This window comes from Phasianus colchicus, chromosome 37 (assembly GCF_987193195.1).
Source record: "Phasianus colchicus chromosome 37, bPhaCol1.hap1.1, whole genome shotgun sequence".
NCBI lineage: Eukaryota > Metazoa > Chordata > Aves > Galliformes > Phasianidae > Phasianus > Phasianus colchicus.
In genome coordinates this window covers 372,507-394,713 of record NC_143472.1, presented here as the reverse complement: position 1 = coordinate 394,713, position 22,207 = coordinate 372,507, and the positions used below count along the sequence as shown (strand labels likewise).

The window sequence follows — 22,207 nt, the reverse complement described above, 5'->3', positions numbered from 1 at the left end:
CGCCTGCACTTTGACTTTCAGGATGAAACACTGGTGCTGTCCCCACCATGTTCCATAAGGACTTGATCATCCCTGCATATCGCCACCAGATCTTTGAAAGAACACAGTCCGTTTTCCCATAAAGAAACACCAATAAACACCCCCAGCAAAGGTCCTGCGTCTGTGTGTGCCTCTATTCTTGCATCCATCAGTCCCTTTGTCCTTTTGTCCATGTGTACCCATTATCCCTGCAGTAACTCCATTATTCCACGATTCTGTGATATCCAGTGGGTTGAACACATTACTGAAGTCGAGGAGATGGCACTGAGTGACGCTGGGGGGGACAGCCCACCAGAGGTAGCACCCAGTGTCCTCTGGAGCCCTCAGCACAATTTCTGACTCCTTTTGGTGCCGTTTGGATGCATTCTGTCCCTCCTGCACTCTCCCTGTGGGGCAGCTGCAGCCCCTGCCCTCTGCTTCCCTCTCCCTCCATCTCTTCTTCCCTCCATCCCTCCCTCCATTCTTCCTTCAATTCCTCCTCACTTGGCCTTGCCTTCTACCCGCCCTCCCAGCTAGTGGCAGGGCACCCAGTCCATTTGAATTGAAGCCATAAGAGGGTGCTGTAGTCCTGGTGCTTTATAATCCTAACAAAGCTTTTTCATTTTCCCCTTGATGTAGCCCACCAAAATCTTTCTCCATTGCAATTAATGATCCCTTTAAAGGCTGTGATCTGGGGAGGTCAGCCAAAATTTCCTGGTGTATCCGTTGTTTCATACCTACAGAAAAGGAGCACCTTTTACTAAGTCAAGCTTATGCGAAAAATAAAGAAGTGTTTTTGAGGTTGCTTACATTCATTTTCTTCCCGACTAATATATATATTCTATATATTATCTATATTATCTATCTATATTATCTATATAATCTATATTATCTATCTATATCTATATATTATCTATCTATCTATATATTCTATATATTCTAATATATTTAGCTTTTTATTCCCTTCAATCCTTTCTACAATATGGCAATCAATGCAGAAGAGAGAAAAAAACACATTTGAAATAAACAGAGAAAGACAAGCTCATTGTCACTGATGTGTCGTTTTGCTGTTGTGGCATGCCTTCTGGTATTCTGCCTTCTCTGTTATCTGTCTATACTATTAGCTTTTTGGATCAAAGCCATTTTCTCTACACATAGAGTTATACGAACGATATTGTAGAGCCTTTGGTTTCTCAGCACTGGCATTTGTCAAGGGATAAATTGCTACTGCCCCGTTGCAAAAAGGAACTACTAATACCAAGATGCATTTGTTGCTCTGAGCTGTCGTGGGCTGGAGTCCTGCAAAGTCAATCTGCAGTCATTCCCCTGGGCCTTCGGTACACTGGTGCTGGCCTGAGGCTTTTACTCCAGCATAATCAGCACTGGTCAGGGCACAAGCATGACAGTTCTTACATCAGCAATCTACTGTCTTCCTCATGTTACGTCACAAATCAGTGTCCTTCACTCCGCTTAGACCATTTGTTTTTGCTCATAGGTTAAGTGGATTAGACAGCTTTTAGTAAATTGAGGCACAGTCCAATAATGTTTGCCTTCTGCCACTATAGCACAATACATTTGATTTTCCCTTACTCAGAGGACTGGCCGGATGGATCTTTTCACACTGTTCCACTTAACTTCCCTAGCTGGAAGGAGATGTTCTCCCCAAATAATGGATTCTACCACAGTTACTTGGCGTGACCTGCACTCGACTCTTTCAGTCTGAGTTTGCCACAGATAATCCAGGACGTTTCGTGGATATCTGGATATCTACTAAGAACCAGGAAGAGTTTCTTGGATTCCAGTGGCCACTTCAACTGTGGATCATCCCCAACGATCCACTGTCTTATTGTGGGGGGGAGGATTTAGTGTGCCGGGCTGGGCTGCAGTACAGGGACAAAGACAACTGCTAGCAATCAGATCCCTTGGGGCTCTCCTTCCAGGCTCCATCTGTAGTCCCAAAGGGTTCTGGTCTCCTGCAGGTTCTCTCTGACAACTGTTAGTCCCAGGCAGGTACCTCAGGAACACCAGGGCCTCTCGAGATGGCACCGGCTGCTTGTGGTCACACGGTGGAGCTCTGCTTGAAAACCTGAAGTCATCTTCAGTGTTTTTCAAACACTCAGCACCTCCTCATGAGCTGCCCTGGTTCAATCCTGTCAGTGAAACACGCACACAATAAGTGGAATTTCTATCATGAGAAAACGTGACCTTTCAGGATGGATATTCACTGTATGGAAAGAAATACCAATCTTCCGCTGTTCTTGCACTGACAACTCTCTCTCATTCTGTGCATGTAACTGCCCTCATTTTACAGGTATTTCCACCTGCCCTGATTAGGCTGACCACGTTGGAAGCCACCTTTCCAGCTGCCTGTCTCAACCTTTGCAGTTTCTATTGTTATCCCAATTTCCTCTCCCCTTAATCTCTGATCATTTATAGCCCTTTTAATGAGTGCAGTTCTTTGAGTTTCAGGGAGCTAATGTTTGTCCCTCCTTAGCAGTTTGTCTCACTGTGTCCTTAGCCAGCTAACTGTTTAATTAATATGCCTTTCATATTAATATTTATCATTTCCTATCTATGTACGTGACATATTTCTTGTACAGTTATCTTTTGGGAAGGAGAACTTCAGTGGAGGCATACAGCTGAGGAGTACGTTCTATTTCTTGGTAACCTGTGTTACGCTTTGTTACGCTTACTGTTCTTTGTTTAAAGGTAAGAGAAACCCTTCTGCACCCGTGTCCTCTGAGGAGAGCAGGTGGCAGCTGCTACAAAGGATCTGAAACATTCAGTGCAGACTTTAGAAGAGAAGTCTGATGTAAGGAAAAGCAAGGCAAGTGCCAGGTGGCATTAAGCAGACAGGGCTGGGGAGATGGGCAGTCACGTTGTCCATGCAGTGTCAGATTAAGCAACTGCTCTTCCTGCCTATGCAGGTCTCCTTAAGGGACACCCTGGATCCACCCTGGATCCACATCAATTGGAGAACGATGCTCCAGAGCCAATGGAAGAACATTATGGAACAGACACAGCTCACTGTAACCTTCTGCACTTTAGAAAGATCCACGGTATATTTAGTGCTACTTCTGCGAACGTAAGGTACTGAGAGGAGAATCACGGAATCATTAAGGTTGGAAAGCTCATCCAGTCTAACCATCCACCTGCCACCAACACTGCCCAACAAACCCTGTCCTGAAGTACCACAGCTACCCTTTCCTTACGCACCTCCAGAGACTCCACCGCTTCCCTGGGCAGCCTGTGCCAATGCCTCGCCACCCCTTCTGGGAGAAACTTTTCTTAATATCCAATCTGAACCTCCCATGGTGCAATGTGAGGCCATTCCCCGTAGTCCTATTGCTATTTACCTGGGAGAAGAGGTCCCATCTCACTGTAACCTCCCTCCAGGTAGCTGGACGGAGCGATAAGGTCTGCCCTGAGCCTCCTCTTCTCCACACGGAACCATCCCAGCTCCCTCTCCCACTCCCCGTTAAGTCTTGCGCTCCAGACCCCTCCCAGCTTTGGTGCCCCTCTGTGGATACACTCCAGGGCCGCCATGTCTTCTTGTAGGGAGCGGCTGGGCTGGGCTGGGCTGCAGTTGATGGGACAAGGACAACCGCTAGCAATTTAGATCCCCTGGGGCCACTGGCAAATCACAGCGACGATCGCATCCCCGCTCCTGACTGCCCCATTTCAGGCTGCCATTGGGCTCCTTGGCCACTGGAGGGCACTGCCGGCTGTCACCAGCACCCCAGACCCTTTTCGTCCGTGCAGCCTTACAGCCGCTCTGCCCCAAGCCTGTAGTGACGGTGCCTGGGGTTTCTGTAGCCGAAAAGCAGCACTCAGCTCTTGACGTTCTTAAAACTCATGCAGTTGCAGTCAGCCCAGTGATTCAGCCTATCTCAGTCCGTCTGTGGGACGCTTCCTCCTAACTTGGTGTCATCTGCAAACTTACTGAGGGTGCACCCAATTCCCTCATCCGACTCGTCAGTGAATACACTGAACAGGACAGGCTGCAGCGCCGACCCCTGAGGAACGCCTCTCAGAACTGGACTCCATCTGGATCTCTCTGGGCCTGGCCCTCCTAGCAGTTTTTTACTCAGCAAAGAGTGTACCCATCCCAGCCATGGACTGCCAGCTTCTCCAGGAGAATGCTACAGGAGGCGGTGTCAGAGGCTTTGCTCCAGTCCAGGTAGCTTCCACCCACAGCATCTCATCCACCAGGTGGGTATGTAGTCATAGGAGGACATCAGGATGATCCTTCTCGTAGATGGGCACCACATTAGCAAGTATTCAGTCACCTGGGAACTCCCTGATTGATTAGGGCTGCTAGGATGCCACGTCCACCAACTGCCTCAGTACCCTCAGGTGGATCCAGTCCAATCCCACAGATGTGTGACAGCCCGGGTGGAGCAGCAGGTCACGTGCTGTTTTATTCTGAATTGTGGAGGGTTTATTCTGCTCCCCACCCTGTCTTCCAGTTCAGGGGGCTGAGTACCCTGAGAATAACGGGCCTGACTATTAAAGACAGATGTAAAAAAGGCGTTGAGAACCTGTCTGCTTTTCCTCATCCTTTCTCCTTGCACTGGGGTGGAAGGGGATCCATCCTGTGCCAGCCACGTGCACTTGTGTTAGGCTGTTAGGGTGCCTTGGCATGTTTATACAGATATTTATTTGGGTCCCAGATTGACCAACTGAACCGAGTTAGATTCAGAGAATCATAGACTGGTTTAGGTTGGAGCGATATTAAAGATCATACAGTTCCAACCCCTCTGCCATGGGAAGGGTTGTCATGCAGTAGATCAGGTTGCCCAGAGCCACATCCACCCTGGCCCTGAATGCCTCAAAGGATGGGGCAATCCAAAACCTTTCTGGGGGACCTCTTCCTGTGCCTGACAGCCCCCACAGTGAAGAATTTATTTGATCACCAACAAAGATATTAAAAACAGCAGTCCCAAGATGGAACCCTGAGGGATTCCTTAATATAACCACTTATTGTTAGCCTCCACCTGGACACAGAGCTGCTGACCACAACCCTCAGGCTGCAATCATACAGCCAGCTACTAATCCACTTTTCAAATCCACGTATCTCCAAATTAGAGATAAGGATATGGAGTGAGACCATATCAAAGCCTTGCACAAGTCCAGGTAGATTACTTCAGTGTATGGGAACTGCTGAGTCACGGCCTGAACCTCTGATTAGTCACCTGAGGCGAGCAATGAGGCAGCCCTGGGAGCACAGGTGAAAGCAATTCACCTGTGCTGCAGGAAGGGGTGGAGCCTGGCTGCACCTCTCCTAGACCCATTCAAGAGCTGACTACCAGGGGGGAAGGATCTCTCTCTCTCTCTTCGGAAGATCCACTCCACTGGTCTTTCCTGAGCGAGCCCACGACACGGGTGAGCCTTCTATTTATTCTCTTTGTCTCGCTGTGCCTAACTCTCTTGCTTATTTCATTACTATAACATCTTAATATTATTAAATTATATAATATTCCTTTATATAATTTTCATTAATTATACACTTGGCGAGCCAGGCAGGCAAGCTGAATATACTGAAACTTACACTATGTCCTTTCTTTGGAATTTCTGTAAATGGTTCAAGGGGGAGAACACTACCCCCCTAGATAAAACAATTCCAGGGCAGATCCCAGGATTTGCGGGATCCCCTTATTATGAATTGGCAACTATCATTGAAAAATGGGTCCCCTACGTGTTGTGGGAAACGTTTCCCCATATCGCCTAGCGGATTACTTTCAGGGACTAGGCAAAGATATATTAGTCACTAGAGAAAGACAATTAGCTGCTTCTACAGTGGCATGGCCACTATTAAATGCTTTAAACAATGCCGAAATAAGGAATAATACTTCAGTGAATGAAAATGAACTTTTAAAAGATCGTATTGAAAAGTTAGAGCAGGAACTTGGCCTATTAACAGGAAAAAAAAACCAATTCTATGTCTTCCAATAGGTCAAGTTCGTAGTATTTCAATAAACAATGACCAGGCTCCTGAATCAACGGACTGTGTTGATCAGGAAAATAAACCATCTAAATCGAATCTTGAATCCCCAATTTTGACGGACGCACTAGAAGTCCGTCCTGTTATATCTCAAAAAACAAAAAAGGTACAGGACAGACCAGCAGGGGTGCCGCCTGATCAGTGGCCCCCCACTCAAACCCACTTGCACGTAACAGCCCAACCGTACACGGCAACAGAACTGATGGACTTAGTCCAACGATTCAGGCAGAAACCTAGAGAAAGTGTGCCGGCTTGGTTATTAAGACTATGGGATTCTGGGGCAGAAAGTGTTCTGGTGAATGGCCTGGAAATAGCCAAATTGGCCACAATGACCGTCCATCCTGCTCTTAGACAGAGATTATATGCAGGTAATCAATATAATGATGAAAACCATTCAATAATAGAATGGTTAATGGTGGCCTGCCGTATGGTATGGCCCAATAAATCTGATATTCCTTTACATACAGGGATGTGGTCCTCCATAAAACCAGGTAACGGTCACAGGATGTGCATTTTCAGTAGCCTAAGCGTAGCCTAAGTTGCTAAATATTGCAACATATTGGCATTGTGTGTTTATTGCTGTCTTTTTCAGGGCTTGCAAGAGTCAAAATGGAGCATGAAAACTGTAGTTAGAGAGTTTATTCTGCTAGGATTGTCTCAATCCCACAAAGTCCAGTCAATTCCCTTCTTCTTCTTCCTCCTGTTCTACATCATAATTCTCCCAAGCAACATCCTTATCATTCTCACAATTCAGGGGGATTCCCAGCTGGGATCACCCATGCATTTTTTCCTGGTTAATCTGGCATTCTTGGATATCTGCTACTGTTCTGTGACCCCACCCAAAATGCTGGCTGACTTTTTCTCAAATCCTAAGATCAACTCCTACAAGGCCTGATTGACCCAGCCTTTGTTTCTTCACTTCCTGGGAGCAGCAGCAGCTTTCCTGCTGTTGGCCATAGCCTGTGACTGTTACGTTGCTATTTGCAAGCCTCTCCACTACACCATGCTTGTGAACAGGACTGTATGCTGTGCCCTGGCTGGAGCTTCGTGGGGCGGTGGCTTCATTCATGGCATCATTCTATTTGCTCTCACCATCAAGCTCCCCTTCTGTGGCCCCAACGTCCTGGACGACTTTGTCTGTGATGTGCGTCAGTTGGCGAACTTGGCCTGTGCTGACCTTACACGGCGGAACTTCTGATGTTCCTCAACAATGGAGTTGTCATTGTCATGTGCTTTGCACTTCTCCTCATCTCCTACATAATCCTCTTGCTGAAGCTCCAGACACACCAAAACAAAGAACAAAATAACCTCCACCTGCGTTTCCCACATCATCGTTGTTTTTGTCATGCTTGGCCCAGCTGTCTACATATATGTCCTACCCTCTGAGGCTGTCCCAGTGGAAAAGGTTTCCATTGGGAAACCTTTCTTTTCCATACGGTTGTCTTCCCTTGACTAATCCCATGATCTACATGCTGTAACAAGGAGATCAAAAGCTCCGTGTGGAAGTTGGTCAGCAAATACATATTAAAAAAAAAATTTGAAAGAAATAAATGAAAGTTTATTTGTTCCTCGTTTTGTTCATGCAATTTTCTTAGGAACAAATCCACACTGTACGTTATGTAAAAGCATAATGTACAAGTGATAACCTTCAAGAAGTCCTTTTCTATCAAAAAAATCCCTAGAGTGATACTAAAACCTGTATGGAATAAGTTAAGGAAGAACCAACCTGTGTAAAGGAACCAACTCATGCACTATGAAGTTATCATTAAGAATCTTTTAAATTCATTAGAAAGTATCTGGTAGGTGTTGAGACTTCATAGAACTATTACTGGACTACTGGTTCAGCTTCAACCATGGTAATTCATTATTTCAGTTTATAGTCAAACTTTCACTGTTGATGCTGCCTTCTCGTTGGACTCATTCATGATCCCACCATTGAATGAGTTGATTACATTTCCACAAAGGGAGAGTGTGAAAGCTGCTGGATGATCCAGCTTGCAGGCAAGCTTTGCAATTCATATAGCATAGGCAAGACATTGCAATCTGTTAAGTAAAAATCAAAGACAATGTAGCTATAGCTTTACAGGACGTGCAGATCATAAACTTTATCCATACAGTTACAGACATTTGCAGCACAGATGTCTGTCTGAATTAGTCACTAAGGATTCCAGCAAAACTAACAGGCATTTCTAGGGAGAAGTTCAGCTAACCCTTTCTTAATTTCTACTTTGAGAAGTAATAAACCATGCCTTAGGCGTTTTTGTCTCGCCCCTTGTACTTGCCCTGTAATCCGCTTTATAGTTTGACCCCAAGGTGGTCAGCCAAATAATTCTTCTCAATGGGAAACTGTGCTTTCAGAGAGCATGGTTTTCTTACTGCAGTGTAACTTCCTTAGGCAGTGTAGATGATGCAGAGTGAGCTAAACACGTCTCCGTCCACAAAGTCCTCCAATAATCTCTCAGAAGACATTGCATCCTACAGGTCACGGAGTTCTTGGTTCTCACATAACGCTCTAGCATGCTGTAAATATCCAAATGCAGTTGCCCTTGCAGTAGGGTATTTTTGTTCTTGTTGTTCCTTTCTTCACTAACTTTCTACATATCACTAGGTGAAAGAAAACGCCATAAAGTCAAGAGTGCCTTTCTCAGGAATGCACTCAGCTCTGAGCACCACCACTTATACACGGCCTTCTGTCACACTGCTGCCATCAGCTGCCGCTGTCGGCCTCCCCAGTGCTTCCACCATGGTTACCTGACATCCCTACAGTCCTGCACCCGCTCAGAAGTAATACTTAAAATGCATTCTTCCATACTTCATGACAGAGGACTGAAGAGACTCACTTTTGCGTGGTGCTAAGGATGGTCCATCCCCAACACGTCCCTTTGCGCGCTGCAAGGCCCAGCTGGCATTCTGGCAGCCTGCTGGCTGCTGCTCCCTAACGCAGGGAACCGCACTGTGCTGCTTCTGAGGAGAGAAAGAAAGGAGGGTCCATGGAAATGGGCACCCAACATCTGCAAAGAGATGCAGTGTTCCAGATCGTGCCAGAGACAGGATATCACAGTGCTGAGTCATTAGCTACCACTAAAGGAAACAAACATTTGGGAGAGTATTCACAGCAACTGCTGCAATTTCTGGGCATACCCCAGCTTTCTTACTGTTCAGGTGGAGAAGACTGGCGCTCACAGACATCAGTTCAGTGGGTTAAACCAACACACCTGCAAAATGCCAGCATTATTCAGGAAACAGTCTTCAGGTGCCACAGTTCAATCCACGCAAAGTTATTGTGCAGAGCCTTAGCTCTTGACTTCCATTTCTTCCCTAAATTTTACTACTGCAAGCAGCTAGAACAAACCTTTCAGGTGAAATTCAGGGCAGCAGGGACCTGGCAAACCATAACTAGGTGCAGCTGGCAGGAGGGCAGTTCACGCTCTTTGCTCCCACCCTGCCCCAGCAGGTTAAGGAGCCTGGCAATGCTGTCCTGTTGCAGCACATGCAGAATCCAACCGGTTATGGAGGTAACAAAGGACCAGTAGTGCTCCCCCTGCTCCAGCTTTTCCCCTTCAAAATGAGAGAAAGGAAGAAAACCCAAACAAATAAATCCAGCCATACTTTTCCATATGCAGAGCAGGAATGGGAACTGCGTCTGTCTTCTCATTGAGACAGTGGTGGGGAAGCTCAGTTCCTGGGGTCCTCTCCACAGGGACTGCCCCCTGGCTTCACTCTTTCTTCAACTGCCTCAATCCCCAAAATCTCCTTTTGGAAAGAATCCCTAAAGAAAGAATCTGCAAGTGAAAAATAGTAAGGAGAAGCATTTTCCCAGCTTTCTTCTATCATGCACTCTAAAGTACTCTTGAGTAGGACAGTGTCTTAAAATCAACTGGTTACAAGAACCATCCCCAAAATACAACTAGATTCTGTACAGCTGCCATGATTTCTGACAGCAAGTGTTCTCCATCTCCTCAACATTTATACACCTTGAAGCAAGTGGCTGGTGTTGCTGTCATGAAGAAAACTCCCTTTGTCTTCCACCCCTACTGCAGCCGCAATAGCTGCACTGGTACGATCCACGTGTTCAACAGACCTCAGCTCTGCCTTAGCCAGGCACAGTGGCTGTCCTCCTCCCTCCCAGCTCACACACCAGAGCACTGCTGTGCCACATGGTAAGAGCAGCAGTGACAGTGGGCAGCACCCATCAGCCTCCACCCTGCTCTCACCACCAGCTGGGACAAGGGCTGACATAGCGGGCCCACCCCAGCCCAGCTTTTCTTCTGAGACACCTCCCAGCAACCACTCAGCACCAAACCCAGTTCACCCACTCGGCCTGCTCAGCCTGAGCTGTGCCCAGCTCATGCACGTGCTGCAGCAGTGCTTCTGACGGGTTCTCACAGGGCGATCTCTCTCAAGGAAGGCCCAGAGCCCAGTCTCTGCGTGCAGCACCAGCTCTGCTCACCAGCTGTGGGACAAACGCTCCCACCCCAGCAACAGTTGTGACCTCTGTGAGTGCCCACATCACTTCTGGGCCTCCATCAGACGTAATCCAAATTTTAAGAAACCAACAGCAGGGTCACCCAATGGAGTTATCTGAAGTAAAATAACAAAGAAGTTAAGATGACTCTTGTGTAGCCAGCTCAGGTCACCCTCTTGCTCAGGTGCTGCATGATCGGACAAAGGAGATGTTGCCTCTGAGGTGGAGGCTGGAAGGGTCTGGGCTTTCAAACTGTCAGCAAGCATTTGGATGAGCCACCTTCCTGCTGAGGAGCTCCTTAACATCATTCCTGCCTCCTCCGGTACCGTACTGGGAGATGCTCCAGAGTTCATTAGCCTGGACTCCCATCAACAGCTGCTCCTGCACTGACCTTCACTCACACTCTGATACCGTCCACTTCCAGCACAAGCTGACCTGCAAGGAAATGTGGGATTAATGCAAATGCAGAAGCCCACGGCTGTGTCACCACCACGTATTGCAGCCTTGGGAAGTCAGCTACAACTACAACCTTGGTCAGAATTAAAACAGGCACAGTACATTAACTGTGACCTCTAAACTGAAGTAATTGTCACGATCAGAAATACATACTGAAATTGCTCACTTAACTATTGGTGGTTACCTCCAAACTCTTTTGCTTTTGGGAGAATATGGACTCAGAATTGAAGGATACAAGAAAAATGACATCTGCTTCACTGGAGGTGGTTAAGCTTGGAAGTAGGATTCCAAAATGAAAAGGTTTTCAACTCCTTATAAGGCAGAAAGCGATGGGATGATTGCTGACGCCTGCAGAAAGCCTGATCTGCTCTGCCACAGGTGGCTGAATGACACAAAAGCTGTGCTGCTCATTCAGAAGTGTGTGGGGCATGGGGTGGGCATGGGGCACCAACACACGGGATGTCAACACTCCTCGGGCACTTTCCCATCAGAAGGGAATTCCCTTCTCCCTGCCATGCCATGTCCACACCACTCCTAAGGGCTGTACTGACACAGTCAGCACAGAATCCATGCAAACGTTCTTTTCTCATCGTGGTGGTTTTTAACAGACGCAAGCAATGAGACATCAGGTCACTGTGTGGGCTGCTGGGTGACACTGCCATCATTTCCAAGCCATTGCTTCCTAGGGGCAAATAAAGTAAAATACTTTAAGAAAATTTCACACAGAGATTGCATACTATACTATTCTTTTACACAAAGCAGAAGGACAAAACAGGAGATACGTGCAGCTGCATCAACACCCCAGTTGCTGAAGGAATGGAAAGAGATCAAATGACAATACGTTATTCTCATACAAGGACTGCTCATCAGCACCCACTGCCCAAGGAGCAATGCAGGGAAGACTTGCATTTCTTCTTCTCCTAGCCAGAAACTGTTTTTCCTACCTTAAAAAGGAAAGGAAAAAAAGCCTGACATAGTGCTGACAGGGCAGGCAGATGTGGCACACCAAGGCATACTGAATCTGCAGAACATTTGAAACTTTCACCTTTCCTCCAAGAGCAGTCTAAACCTTCCATACCCACTCCTACTTTCACCACTATTCTTACCAAAGCTGCTTTTTCAGCTGGGGCTCCTCTCTGTCCTCAGCAGTATGACTCAGCACACAGATGCACCTCAGCTCCATTTCGTTTCCACGCCCACTTTGTGGGACCGTGGGTTTCCCATCAGAAGGCTTCACACACACCGTGCGTTCAGCTCAGTGAAAGGAGACACAACTGATACAGGCTTGTTGTGCAAGAGAAATCCAGGTTCTCTTCTCATTCCCACAATCCTTCCAGTAGTTCAGTCCATTTGGTACATTACCATGTCCCGGATTCTCAGCTGTGTTTTCCACACACTAATCTGTCTACCAACAATGCATACACAGGAACCAAGAAACCAATAGCTACACTCAATCATAACCCAGGGCAAGGAAATCTCAGAGCAATCCTAAGTGAAATCACCACTTTTCTGAAACTCTGCCTCAAGCTCCTCACGCTCCCCCTCAACTCTTTTCTCAGAAGCCCACTCCTCTGCTTTTTCCTTTTCCTCTGAATGCTTGCATTTTTGTGCAGCCAGGACTTGGGAGAAAGCTGGGATGCAAACTGCAGAGAACTGTCCCAGCAATGAACAAACAGAAAGCCTGGGCAGAAAGACAGTGCATCAAGTCCAGATGCCTGTTATGTATCTGTACCTCTCTTTGGTGCTTTCTCCAGCTCTGTCTTCTTCCCCAGCCTTTCCGCACGGCCATGCTGCAGTGGAAGGCCACTGGCGTCAGTTTCTCGCAGAGAGAAAGCAGGAAATACTTGAAGAGCAACTCTTTGGAAGAAGATTTTAGCACAGCCAGCCACTAATTTCAAGTTTTCAAGCACAGTTTCTTAAATTTGCCTTTCCACTGCTCTAACATTATGCCTTCCTTACAGTCAACACGAGGCACTTTTCTCTCTCCTCCATCACACACACCCTTTCACAAAGTCCTATTTAGATGAAAGTACCCAAACTACAGCTCACAAAACATTCTTACCCACAGAGGCTTTCCATTTCCCCCTTTCTCAATAAGAGTCAATAGAATCCCATGCTCCATCCCTAAAATAAAGTACAGCCTTTCCATGTCACAGAAAGCAGTTGCCAATAGAATCCTTGTCCTATTAGCCCACATCCACCAAAATCCCTCCAATACACCATTTCTACAGCCAAAACAAACTCATTTTTTCAACTGAAATGCATTTACAGAAAGTATTACTAGTCTCATTCCTGCTGAGTGAGTGGCAAATGAATCCACATCTGTCTGACAGCTCTACAATGCACAAAGCAAAGCTGCACAAGCAAACACAACGCTGTCAGGTGCATGAGCTGAGAAACACTTCATTCCTAAGTCAAACAACTGTGAGTACAAGTACCTCCACACTGTTTGGCCTCTCCAAGGAACAGACACAGCTCTAAGAACCATTTAGACACAGACTCGGATCGCTCTACTGCCACCGACAGCCACTGTCAGCCTCTCTATTGCTTCCAGTACAGCGCTGCCATCAGTCACTCTTTCCTCTCAAGACTCTCTTGTTTTCTCACTTACCTCCTTAGTTGCACTAAGGAAATGGTTTTGCCATTAGCTACGGCATCCACCCCCAACCAAACCAACACATCTATCAGTCAGCAGGGTTGCACCCCATGAGGCCAGGCCTCATGCCATGACAGCAGAGGAGCAAGGTCCAAGGCTGCAGCAAGGGAGAATTTGCTCAAAGGCAACAGCCGTGGGCACAGGCAAGAAGCTGCTTATCTTCAGAAGGATTCAGGTAGGCAGGGATCTCCTTTGCCTACACTGCCAACCCTTCAATGCCAACCCACTAAATCACATCCCTCGGTACAATACCTAAACACTCCTTGAACACCTCTGGGGATGGTGATTCCACCATTTCCCCTTCCATAAAAACCTAACCCAAAAGGGTATATCCCATCACCATCACCCACAAGGGTAACTGCAGACAAAGGCAATAGCAAATACAGCTGCTTTAAACCAGTCCTAAATTACCCAAGAAAAGTAAAGGACACAAACCTGTAAATACAGAATGAGCCAGCAGGATGAGGAAATGAGCAGAGATTTCAGAAACGCGTCTGCTGTCAGGGAGGGGAGTTCAGGCCTGCCCCAGCACCACAGATCTCCATGACACGACACAACATGGGGAGGTGGCAAAGGTGACAGGGCTAGGAGGAGAGCTGGCGGAGGAGGAAGGTTGGATGCCTGGCAGTTTGAGAGGGACTGAGGTAGCCTCACCCATCACAGACGTGGTCAGCGCAGACACTTTGGTGTCCGACATGATGTAAAGTGTCTTCGTAGGGCTGGACGTGGTCACTGCAGAGAAGGAAAGAACGTGGTCAGCAGTTGTGGGGACAGGGTGCCTACCCTGGGCTGCAGCCCTGGCAGCAGAGTTCAAAGCAGGTTTCAAACAGGCTTCAAACTGCACAGAAAACCCCCTTGTCTCATTTTGTTTTCAGACTGACTCCAAAATAAACCCCAGCACTGCCACAGCCTGCGCAGAGCACAGCAAGGGAGCCCCAAACCTTTCAGCTCCCTTTCTAGACCCCTCAGAGTCTAAGAATCCTCCCTCCCTTTAGTGATCTCACTCTCTCCCCAGGGGGCTAGGACCATAGGCTTCTTCCTTGGCCATCCCACTCTCAGAGCTGTCACACAGCTCGTGCATCTTCAACTCTGACCCACCAGCACTGAAGCGCACACACCACCTGACATGGCTTCACAAGCAACCATCTGCCTTCGCATCACATGCCTCTACCTGCCTTTGCTAAGCAAGCACGCACCTACCTGCCTTTGCTTTGGAAGCATGCACACGCTTCCCTTTGCTAAGCAAGACCACAGTCCCTTTTAATCTCAGGAGGGAATAAAACTGCCCGAACAAAAAGGGTACAGCAAGGCTCTCTCTAGGACGCCTGTTGTCTCAGCAGAGTTGACAGTTACTTAAAATGCACAAAGTACCTACAAAACCATCACGCTCAAACAAGGAAAGTAAACAAGTCCAGGATGCCGTGAAGGGTTCCTAGCTCTTTGTAGGTAATACCTGCTCCGTGGGCACAGGATGCGCACAAATTGCCCCTCATCTCTTCCCCATCCCCTTGCCCCCCCTACCCCCCCGTGATTTCCACAGGCATTTAGAGACTCTGTGGAAAGGCAACATAAGGCTCATGGAGAAGACTGGATGTACATGAGGTTTTTCCCTTCCCTGGTGCTAGAGCACTGCTTGTCTAGATGATGAATGTTTTTCATACAAGCACCAACCAAGCGTGGCAACAAACAGCTGAAATGGCATTTCCCCTGCAAAACAACCAGCCTGTCTAAAGACCTCACCTCAGAGACTTGCCAAAAAGGCCAGAACTCCCTTTTGGCAGGCTTACTCACAGAACAGCAGGCTTCTCTTCACCGTGCATCACATGGACACAAACAGGCTGTTTGTGCAAGGAGGGCAATTTCACCTGAGCACCTCACCATATGTGTTCCCTCCACCCTGCTTTTCTGCAGAGATACAAGGATAAAAACCTCAGTTCCTCTGAGCAACGACTGGAAGGAACTCTGGAAAATTCTCCATTCAAAAGCAGCTCCTTTGTGGTCTTGGTTCCTGAGGGCTCCTTTGGATCACCTTTCAGGCAAAGTGTAGGAGGTTCTATTGTACAAACCTATGTACCTGGGTACCTTTTTCCACCCCAAAACTAATTCTGACAGAGTTGTGATGCAGACATTGGACACGGAGAAGAAGAGAAAAAGAACAGAAGAGAGGATAAAATTAAGGATACCGGTAAGGAAGAAGCGCAGAAGATGAAAAGCACAATAGGATACAGGCAAGACAGCAAAAGAGATGAGCAGTAGCGGAGAGAATAAAGGTAAGAGACGCTGAGAAGGATAAGAGCAGAAGGAGAACAGACAAGAAAGAAAGAAGAGCAGAGAAGAAGAAAAAGGATGTAGGTAAGAAAAACAAGCAGACAAGGAGAAAAGCAAAAGAGGTATTAGCGTATACAGAGCGTATACAGAGAAGACAAAAGCAGAAGTGGAGAGAAGCTGAAGAGGAAAAGCGAGAAAGGAAGTCTGGCAGAAGTACAAGAGACGGTAAGAGAGGAAAGTGGCAAATGAGAAGAGCAGAAGAGAAGTGAGTACAGAAGAGCAGAAAACGAAAAGAGCAGTAAAGAAGAGCAGATCGTGCTATGAAGAGAACAGTAAAAGGAGAGCACATGAAGAAAGAGGAGAGAGGACAGTGAAGAAGGAACTGCAGAAGAGGACAGTAGAAGGTGTGAGGACTGGAAAGAAACAAAGTGAGTGTAGTAACAGGACACCATTTCCCTTGGGACTCTGCAATCTCTTTCACTTCTGACAGACGGAGGTGCTGAGAAGAACAAGAGCCATGTCTGTGTTCACCAAGGACTCACCTCTGCACGTGCAGCGGCAGCTCTCAGAGAAGCCTTCTTTAGTCCCACTTTCCTCTCTTCAGGTCCTGGCAGGCATGGGGAGGAGCCTGACCACCAATGAAGACCGAGGCAAGACACTTATTGAGCACCTCAGCTCAGCTTTTTCCATGTCTGAGGAAGCCAGTTCTCTGTCCTCATTTATCAGAGGGGGAACGCTCTCCTTGGCCTGTCTTCTGCCTGCGTACCTGTAGAACCCCTTCTTGTTATTTTTCACATCCCACACCAAGTTCAGCTCCACCTGTGCCTTGGCTTTCCTAATCCTATCCCTGCACACAGACAGCAGCCCTGGCAGGAACGCAGCGCTGTGGCAATTTGCAGAGCATAACATGCAGTTCCATCAGCGCATTGTGTTTTCGCACTCAGACGTTACTGGCTGCCGAGCGGAGCGGCTGATAAGGCCATAGTGAGCCACTTTTTCCTAGCAGTGTATGTGGGACCTGAGGAAAATGTCCTCGCGCGTGTTGAGGCAAAAGATACAAGTATTCTACTGGGACTCTGGTGCTTCTCATGAGGCACAGTCATGGAGGCAGAAGGTAGAAGTATTCATTTGTGTCCCCATGCAAAGTTATTGAGGAGGAACGAGGCTGTTCTCCCACTAAAGCTGAAAGTTTCAGAACGATCACTCATGGATTCCTTTTGCTAAACTCATGCGCTGGTTCTTAAACTGATGTGCTAATCCCTACTGCTGAACAGAGCAACCCACATCAATCCCCCCTTTTCCTTTGAGGATTACGATGTTCACATCCTAATCCTCACCACCTTTGACCTTTCATACTTAGATACATCTCCACAGTCCAATCACACTACAAGGAAGGATGCATACATACAGCGATTACACACACCATCCCCACAAATAACTTCTTTAACCAGTGCAATTTGGGAAGCCAGGAAGTCACGCTGGTTTCAGCTCACATCGTCTTATGTTGTGCAGTATTTCACTTTGGTGCCATATCTTATCTCCATCTGCTTCAATTCTACCACTCTGACCTACATGAACACAACAATATCATTTATTGCTGCATGAACTCCTTCTTGTGCACCTAACAAGATACCTGAAGCCCTTCTACATTGCAACACCACCCAGGCCAAGCTCTGGACTTTTTCCCTTTTCTTCTTCCTTTCTGCCCCTCTTCCCCTCTCTCCTTCTTCCTTTCCTTTCCTTCTTTTCCCTTGTCCCCTTTTTTCCCCTTTTTCCATTTCCCTCCCTCCCTCCCTCCCTCCCTCCCCCCCTCCCCATTCCTCCCTCCCTCCCTCCCTCCCTCCCTCCCTCCCTCCCTCCCTCCCTATCAGCCTGGCTCTCACGCTGTTGTCCAGATGCCCGTCTTCCTTTTCCCACACCTCCATGCTCTGCCCACATCCCCCTGTTTGGCTGCATCTCCCTGCGCATGTCCCACCCCACAGCCCCACTCACAGCCGCCATCCCCGGAGCTCTGCCCTCCCCCAGTCGCTCCCCCACCTCCCCAGGAGATCCCTGAGGGCTCTCCGTTCCCCCCCCACCCTTCTTCGCCCCCCGCTGCCCCTCGAACCCCACTCGGGCTTCCGGCCGTGCGTGCAGGCCGCGCTGCCACGGCGACAGCGCGCCCTCCCTCCTTGCGGCGCGGGAAGCCGTCCCCGCGGCGACAGCGCATGCGCGGCGGCGTCTCCATAGCGACAGCGCCCCGGCGCGGCCGTTGCTCGAGCGACGCGCCGTCCCCGCGGAGTGACGTCATCACGCGGCGACCCGAGGACGCGGCCATGCGGAAGCGGAGCGGGGCCCCGCGCTGCTCCAGCGCCGCGGCGCAGCCCCGGGACTCCGAGCGCCGCCTCAGCTTCTACGAGTGGGTGTTCGGGGGCGGCGGGGGCACCGGGAGCATCGGGGCTGGGGCCGTCCTGTCTTGGCCGCGTGGGTCCTCTGCTGCTCAGGGCCTCTGCTCGGCGGCGGGAGGTGCCCTGTGCCCCCCGCCCTTCCCCCCCACCCACGGTGTTTCACTGCCTTCCCCCCACACCCATCCCCCCCGCCGCGGGTCACCCACAACCTCCCGAGTCCCTCAGTCTGACCGCTGGGCTTACGCTCTCCCCCCCCGTTCCCCGCCTCCACTTCCCCCATTCTCATCGCTGGAGTCCTCTTCCACCTGTCCCCTCAGTTCCTCCGTCACTGTCTGCCCCTGTTCCCCATTCTGACCCCCAGGCTTCCGCGTCTGTCTCTCACTGATCCGTTGTGTCCCCATTCTCTCCCCCGACCCCCCCAAGTCTTCCAATTTTCTCCCCTAGATTCATCCCCCTCCCCCGTCCCTTCTATCTGACCCCCAGAATTCTCTGTCCCCTCAAGTTCCCCTGCTCCAATTCCCCCATTCTGATCCATAGAGTCTCCTACCATTCCCCAGTCCCCTCTATTTGCACCCCCAGGGTCCCTTGTCTTCCCTTCCTCCCCCTGCTTCTGACCCCATTTTCTGTCCCCTACAGTCCCCTGTACCCCCATACCCTCCTCCCTGCCCTCTGGAGTCCGTTCCCCTATGTTGACCCCCAATTTCCCCCAACTGGACCCCCTTTACGTCCCATAGAACCCCCCCACGATCTCCAGTTCTCCCCTCCCACCCCTCCCTCCACCCCCAGACCCCCTTTCCACTCACGTGGTCTGCCTCTCCTCTTTACCCCCCCCCCCCAACTAGCACTCTCTCCTCCCAGACCCCCTTTACACCCCACAGAAGCTCCACACAACTCTCCAGTTTCCCCCCTCCACCCCTCCCTCCATCCCCAGACCCCCTTTCCACCCCACAGAATCCTCACTAGCTCATTTCTCCCCCTGCCACCCCCTGCCGAACCCCCCTTATCCCCCGTTGGAATCATGCAAAAGGATCTGCAGGAGAAGTCCTAGAGAGGTCTGGGGGCATCCAGGGGGTTCCAGACTCATCCAGAAGAGTCTGGAGTTATCCCAGAGTGGTACTGGGGCATCCAGAGAGTCCCCAGGTTGATCCCATGGGCCCCTGGAAAGATCTGTAAGCTCCCACTAGGAGTCCAGGAGCACTGAGAGGTCTCTGGTTGTGAGAATCTTTCTTTGTTTTTTGGCTCAAAGCTTGCTTCCTGAGGTATTTCTTGTGATAAGACTCTGATTGATTTGTTGAGGAGGCAAGAGATGGGTGCTACCGTGTGACAATTGACATCCCTCTGGGAACATTTGAAAGCCCCTTCCTCCAGAGTTGCTTACCTCTGGAAGAGAGTGCTCAGAAGTGCTTACTGGCGGAAGATCTGGCCTGTGACTAAATAGCTCCAGCCTTGTATGGGAAAATTGGGGAACGATACCATCGTGTCCTGTGAAAAACAGGATGCAGATGGGCATCCCTGCTCCCTCTTATCTGCTGTCAAGGCCCGGAAGGTGGGAACAAAGGAATTTCTGCTAAGATCCCAGAGCCAGAAACTGCCACTCCAAGGAGTGGCACTCAACCACTTTGGATTTGAGCTGTCACTCCAAAGACAGCTGACTCGACCACTTTGAAAGCATTGAAAAAGGGCCATCATCACCATGGTCACCGTTGTCGTCGTCGCCATCAACAACAATGCCCTATCACCCACCACTACTGAAGATCAAAGGCTGAACTATGAACCACGCTGGATCCATGGTGGTGACTATGTCCCTCTTTCTTCCGATAAAGACTCCTTGCTTCTTCTTTCCTACCTTTTCTATCGCCCTCCTTTCCTTCCCCATTACCCTAATTCATAATAGCATCCGTCCTCCCCTTCCCCATCTCCCTAATTAAGATCTGTAATAAACTGGTCGGACCAACATTTGAACCGTTGTTTCTTAATTTCACGCCGGGTATACAGATATTAAAAGAACCTCCTCTCCCTCCTATAAATCGGAGTGAGACACTGGTCTGATCTGAAGATGTCCCAGTAGAGTCTGGTACGGTGCAGGGAGTCCTCATGAGGGTCTGAATGGTCCTGGAGTCATCCAGAATGGTTTGGGGATGTTCCAGAGAGGACTTGGCGGGTCTGGGGGGTCCTCATGTTGATCCATGGGGTCTGTGGATTCATCCAGAAGGGTCTGGAGATGTCCCAGAAGGATCCTGTGGGGTCCAGGGAGTCCCAGGTGTGTCCAGGACATCCTCAGAGGGATTCAGAAGGGTCTGAGGATGTCCCTGAGAGGACTTGTAGGGTCTGGGGGGTCCTTAGGTGGGTTCCAAGGGACCTGTTGTCAACTGGAAGGGTCTGGAGATGACCCAGAGGGGCACAGGGTGACTGCTGTCACCGTCATTGGGTGTCATTGGGTGTGGGCATCACTTGGGTGTCACCGTTATCACCATCTTTGAATGTCACCGTCATTGGGTGCCTCCAGGTGTCATTGTGTCTCACCGTCAACAGCTGTCACCATCACTGGGTGTCACCATTGTGACTGTCTTCAGGTGTCGCTGTCATTGGGTGTCACTGCTTTTGGGTGTCTCTGTTGTCACCATCGCTGGGTACCACTGAGTGTCACTGTCCTTGGGGTGTCACCATCATTGGGTGTCACTGTTGTCTCTGTCATTGGGTGTTACCATCACTCTGGTGACACTGTTAAAAAGTTGACTGCATGTGACCTCAGTGTGGAACAGCTGTGGCACAGTGTCCCCATCACTGGCTGTCACTTTTGTCACCATCACTTTTGTATCACCATCACTTGTGTGTCACCATCTCTCGGGTGACAGCATTCCCTGTGCTCTGACCACCACATGGGGGCAGGCACAGGCGGCCCCACACAGTCACCGTGCTGTCACTGAGCCTCACACTGTCCTTTGTCACCCCTCCAGGCCTGCCTACAGCCGGACCCAGTGACACCGGCGCCCTCTGGTGCTGTCACCATCGTCTGTCATGAGGACAGGGATGCACACAGTGGTGAACTCTGTGCCACCACCAGAGGGGACCAGGGGTGACATCAGTGTGGAACAGCTCTGACGGGGTGTCATTGTCATTGGGTGTCATCCTCATGAAGAGGGGACAAAAGGACCCCCCTGGGGACATTCTGTCAAAGTTGGGGACACCGTGAGCAGCTTGAAGACTTTCCAGGGGAAGTGGGGACACCGCATCATGGTGTCACATCCCCAAAGTTGGGGATGCCTCCAGAGTGTGATGCCCTGAAGTTGGGGACTCCCCTATGTCATCCCCACAGTGTCACACCCCAAAGCTGCGAACAAATCTGTGTCACCCCAATGGTGTCACACCCCAAAGTTGAGGACACCCCCACAGTGTCACACCATGTAGTTGGGGACACCTCTCTGTCACTCCAATGGTGTCATACCCCAGCATTGGGGACACTGCCACAGTGTTGAACCCCAAAGTTGGGGACACTTTTATGTCACCTTGACAGTGTCACACCCCAAAGTTGGGGACAGTCCCACAGCTGGGGGCGCCCTCACATCCCCCCATGGTGTCACATTCCAAAGCTGGGAGGCCCCTTCTGTGTGTCCCCCACCACAGACCACACTGTTCCCATGGGGTGGGGGCAATATACATATATATATGTTTTATACATATACATATGTATAACACATATACAGACCCTCATCTCCATCCCATACCCATATCCCAAATCCATCCCATATCTACAGCCCATCCCATAACCATCTCCCCTTTTCCCATCCCGTATCTCGTCCTCTATCCATATCCCAGACCATATTCATTCCATGTGCACATCTAATCCCAAGTCGATACCCCCGTATCCTATCCCAAATTGATCCCATATCCATATCCCAAAATATAAAGAAACACAACCAACAGAACACCAAAGAAACAGGATTTAATGTCAT

General features: G+C 49.3%; 1 protein-coding gene across 35 annotated transcripts; it reads right to left on the bottom strand.

Annotated features, from left to right (window-relative positions):
* Window positions 1-597: 597 nt before the first annotated feature.
* On the bottom strand, window positions 598-17,648 carry LOC149913418 (E3 ubiquitin-protein ligase RING2-like). Of its 35 annotated transcripts, none has more exons than XR_016461196.1 (7): window positions 16,410-17,648; window positions 14,035-15,504; window positions 11,128-11,625; window positions 9,178-10,922; window positions 8,863-8,986; window positions 1,277-2,168; window positions 598-755 (listed from the first exon to the last, which is right to left on the bottom strand). XR_016461196.1 is itself a non-coding variant. In XM_090129679.1 (6 exons), the coding sequence occupies exons 2-5, from the start codon at window positions 14,294-14,296 to the stop codon at window positions 10,881-10,883; spliced, it is 303 nt and encodes a 100-aa protein (XP_089985805.1). In that variant the 5' UTR covers window positions 14,297-15,504; window positions 16,410-17,648; the 3' UTR covers window positions 7,008-8,986; window positions 9,178-10,880. The 35 variants fall into 35 exon arrangements, 1 of the variants encoding a protein (XP_089985805.1); XR_016461201.1 differs by having other exon boundaries at window positions 2,033-2,168; XR_016461211.1 differs by lacking the exons at window positions 598-755; window positions 1,277-2,168 and adding an exon at window positions 12,050-12,733 and having other exon boundaries at window positions 7,008-8,986; window positions 14,254-14,331; window positions 15,391-15,504.
* Window positions 17,649-22,207: the final 4,559 nt, after the last annotated feature.

What these genes read in the sequence shown, in the direction of transcription:
- LOC149913418 (XM_090129679.1), bottom strand. Translation starts at nt 14,296, where the DNA reads ATGTCGGACACCAAAGTGTCTGCGCTGACCACGTCTGTGATGG. An exon ending in GCTGACCACGTCTGTGATGG is followed by an intron (nt 12,763 to 14,253) that starts GTGAGGCTACCT and finishes TCTCTCTGCGAG; the next exon opens with AAACTGACGCCAGTGGCCTT. An exon ending in ATGGATTCTGTGCTGACTGT is followed by an intron (nt 10,923 to 11,494) that starts GTCAGTACAGCC and finishes ATTTCCTTGCAG; the next exon opens with GTCAGCTTGTGCTGGAAGTG.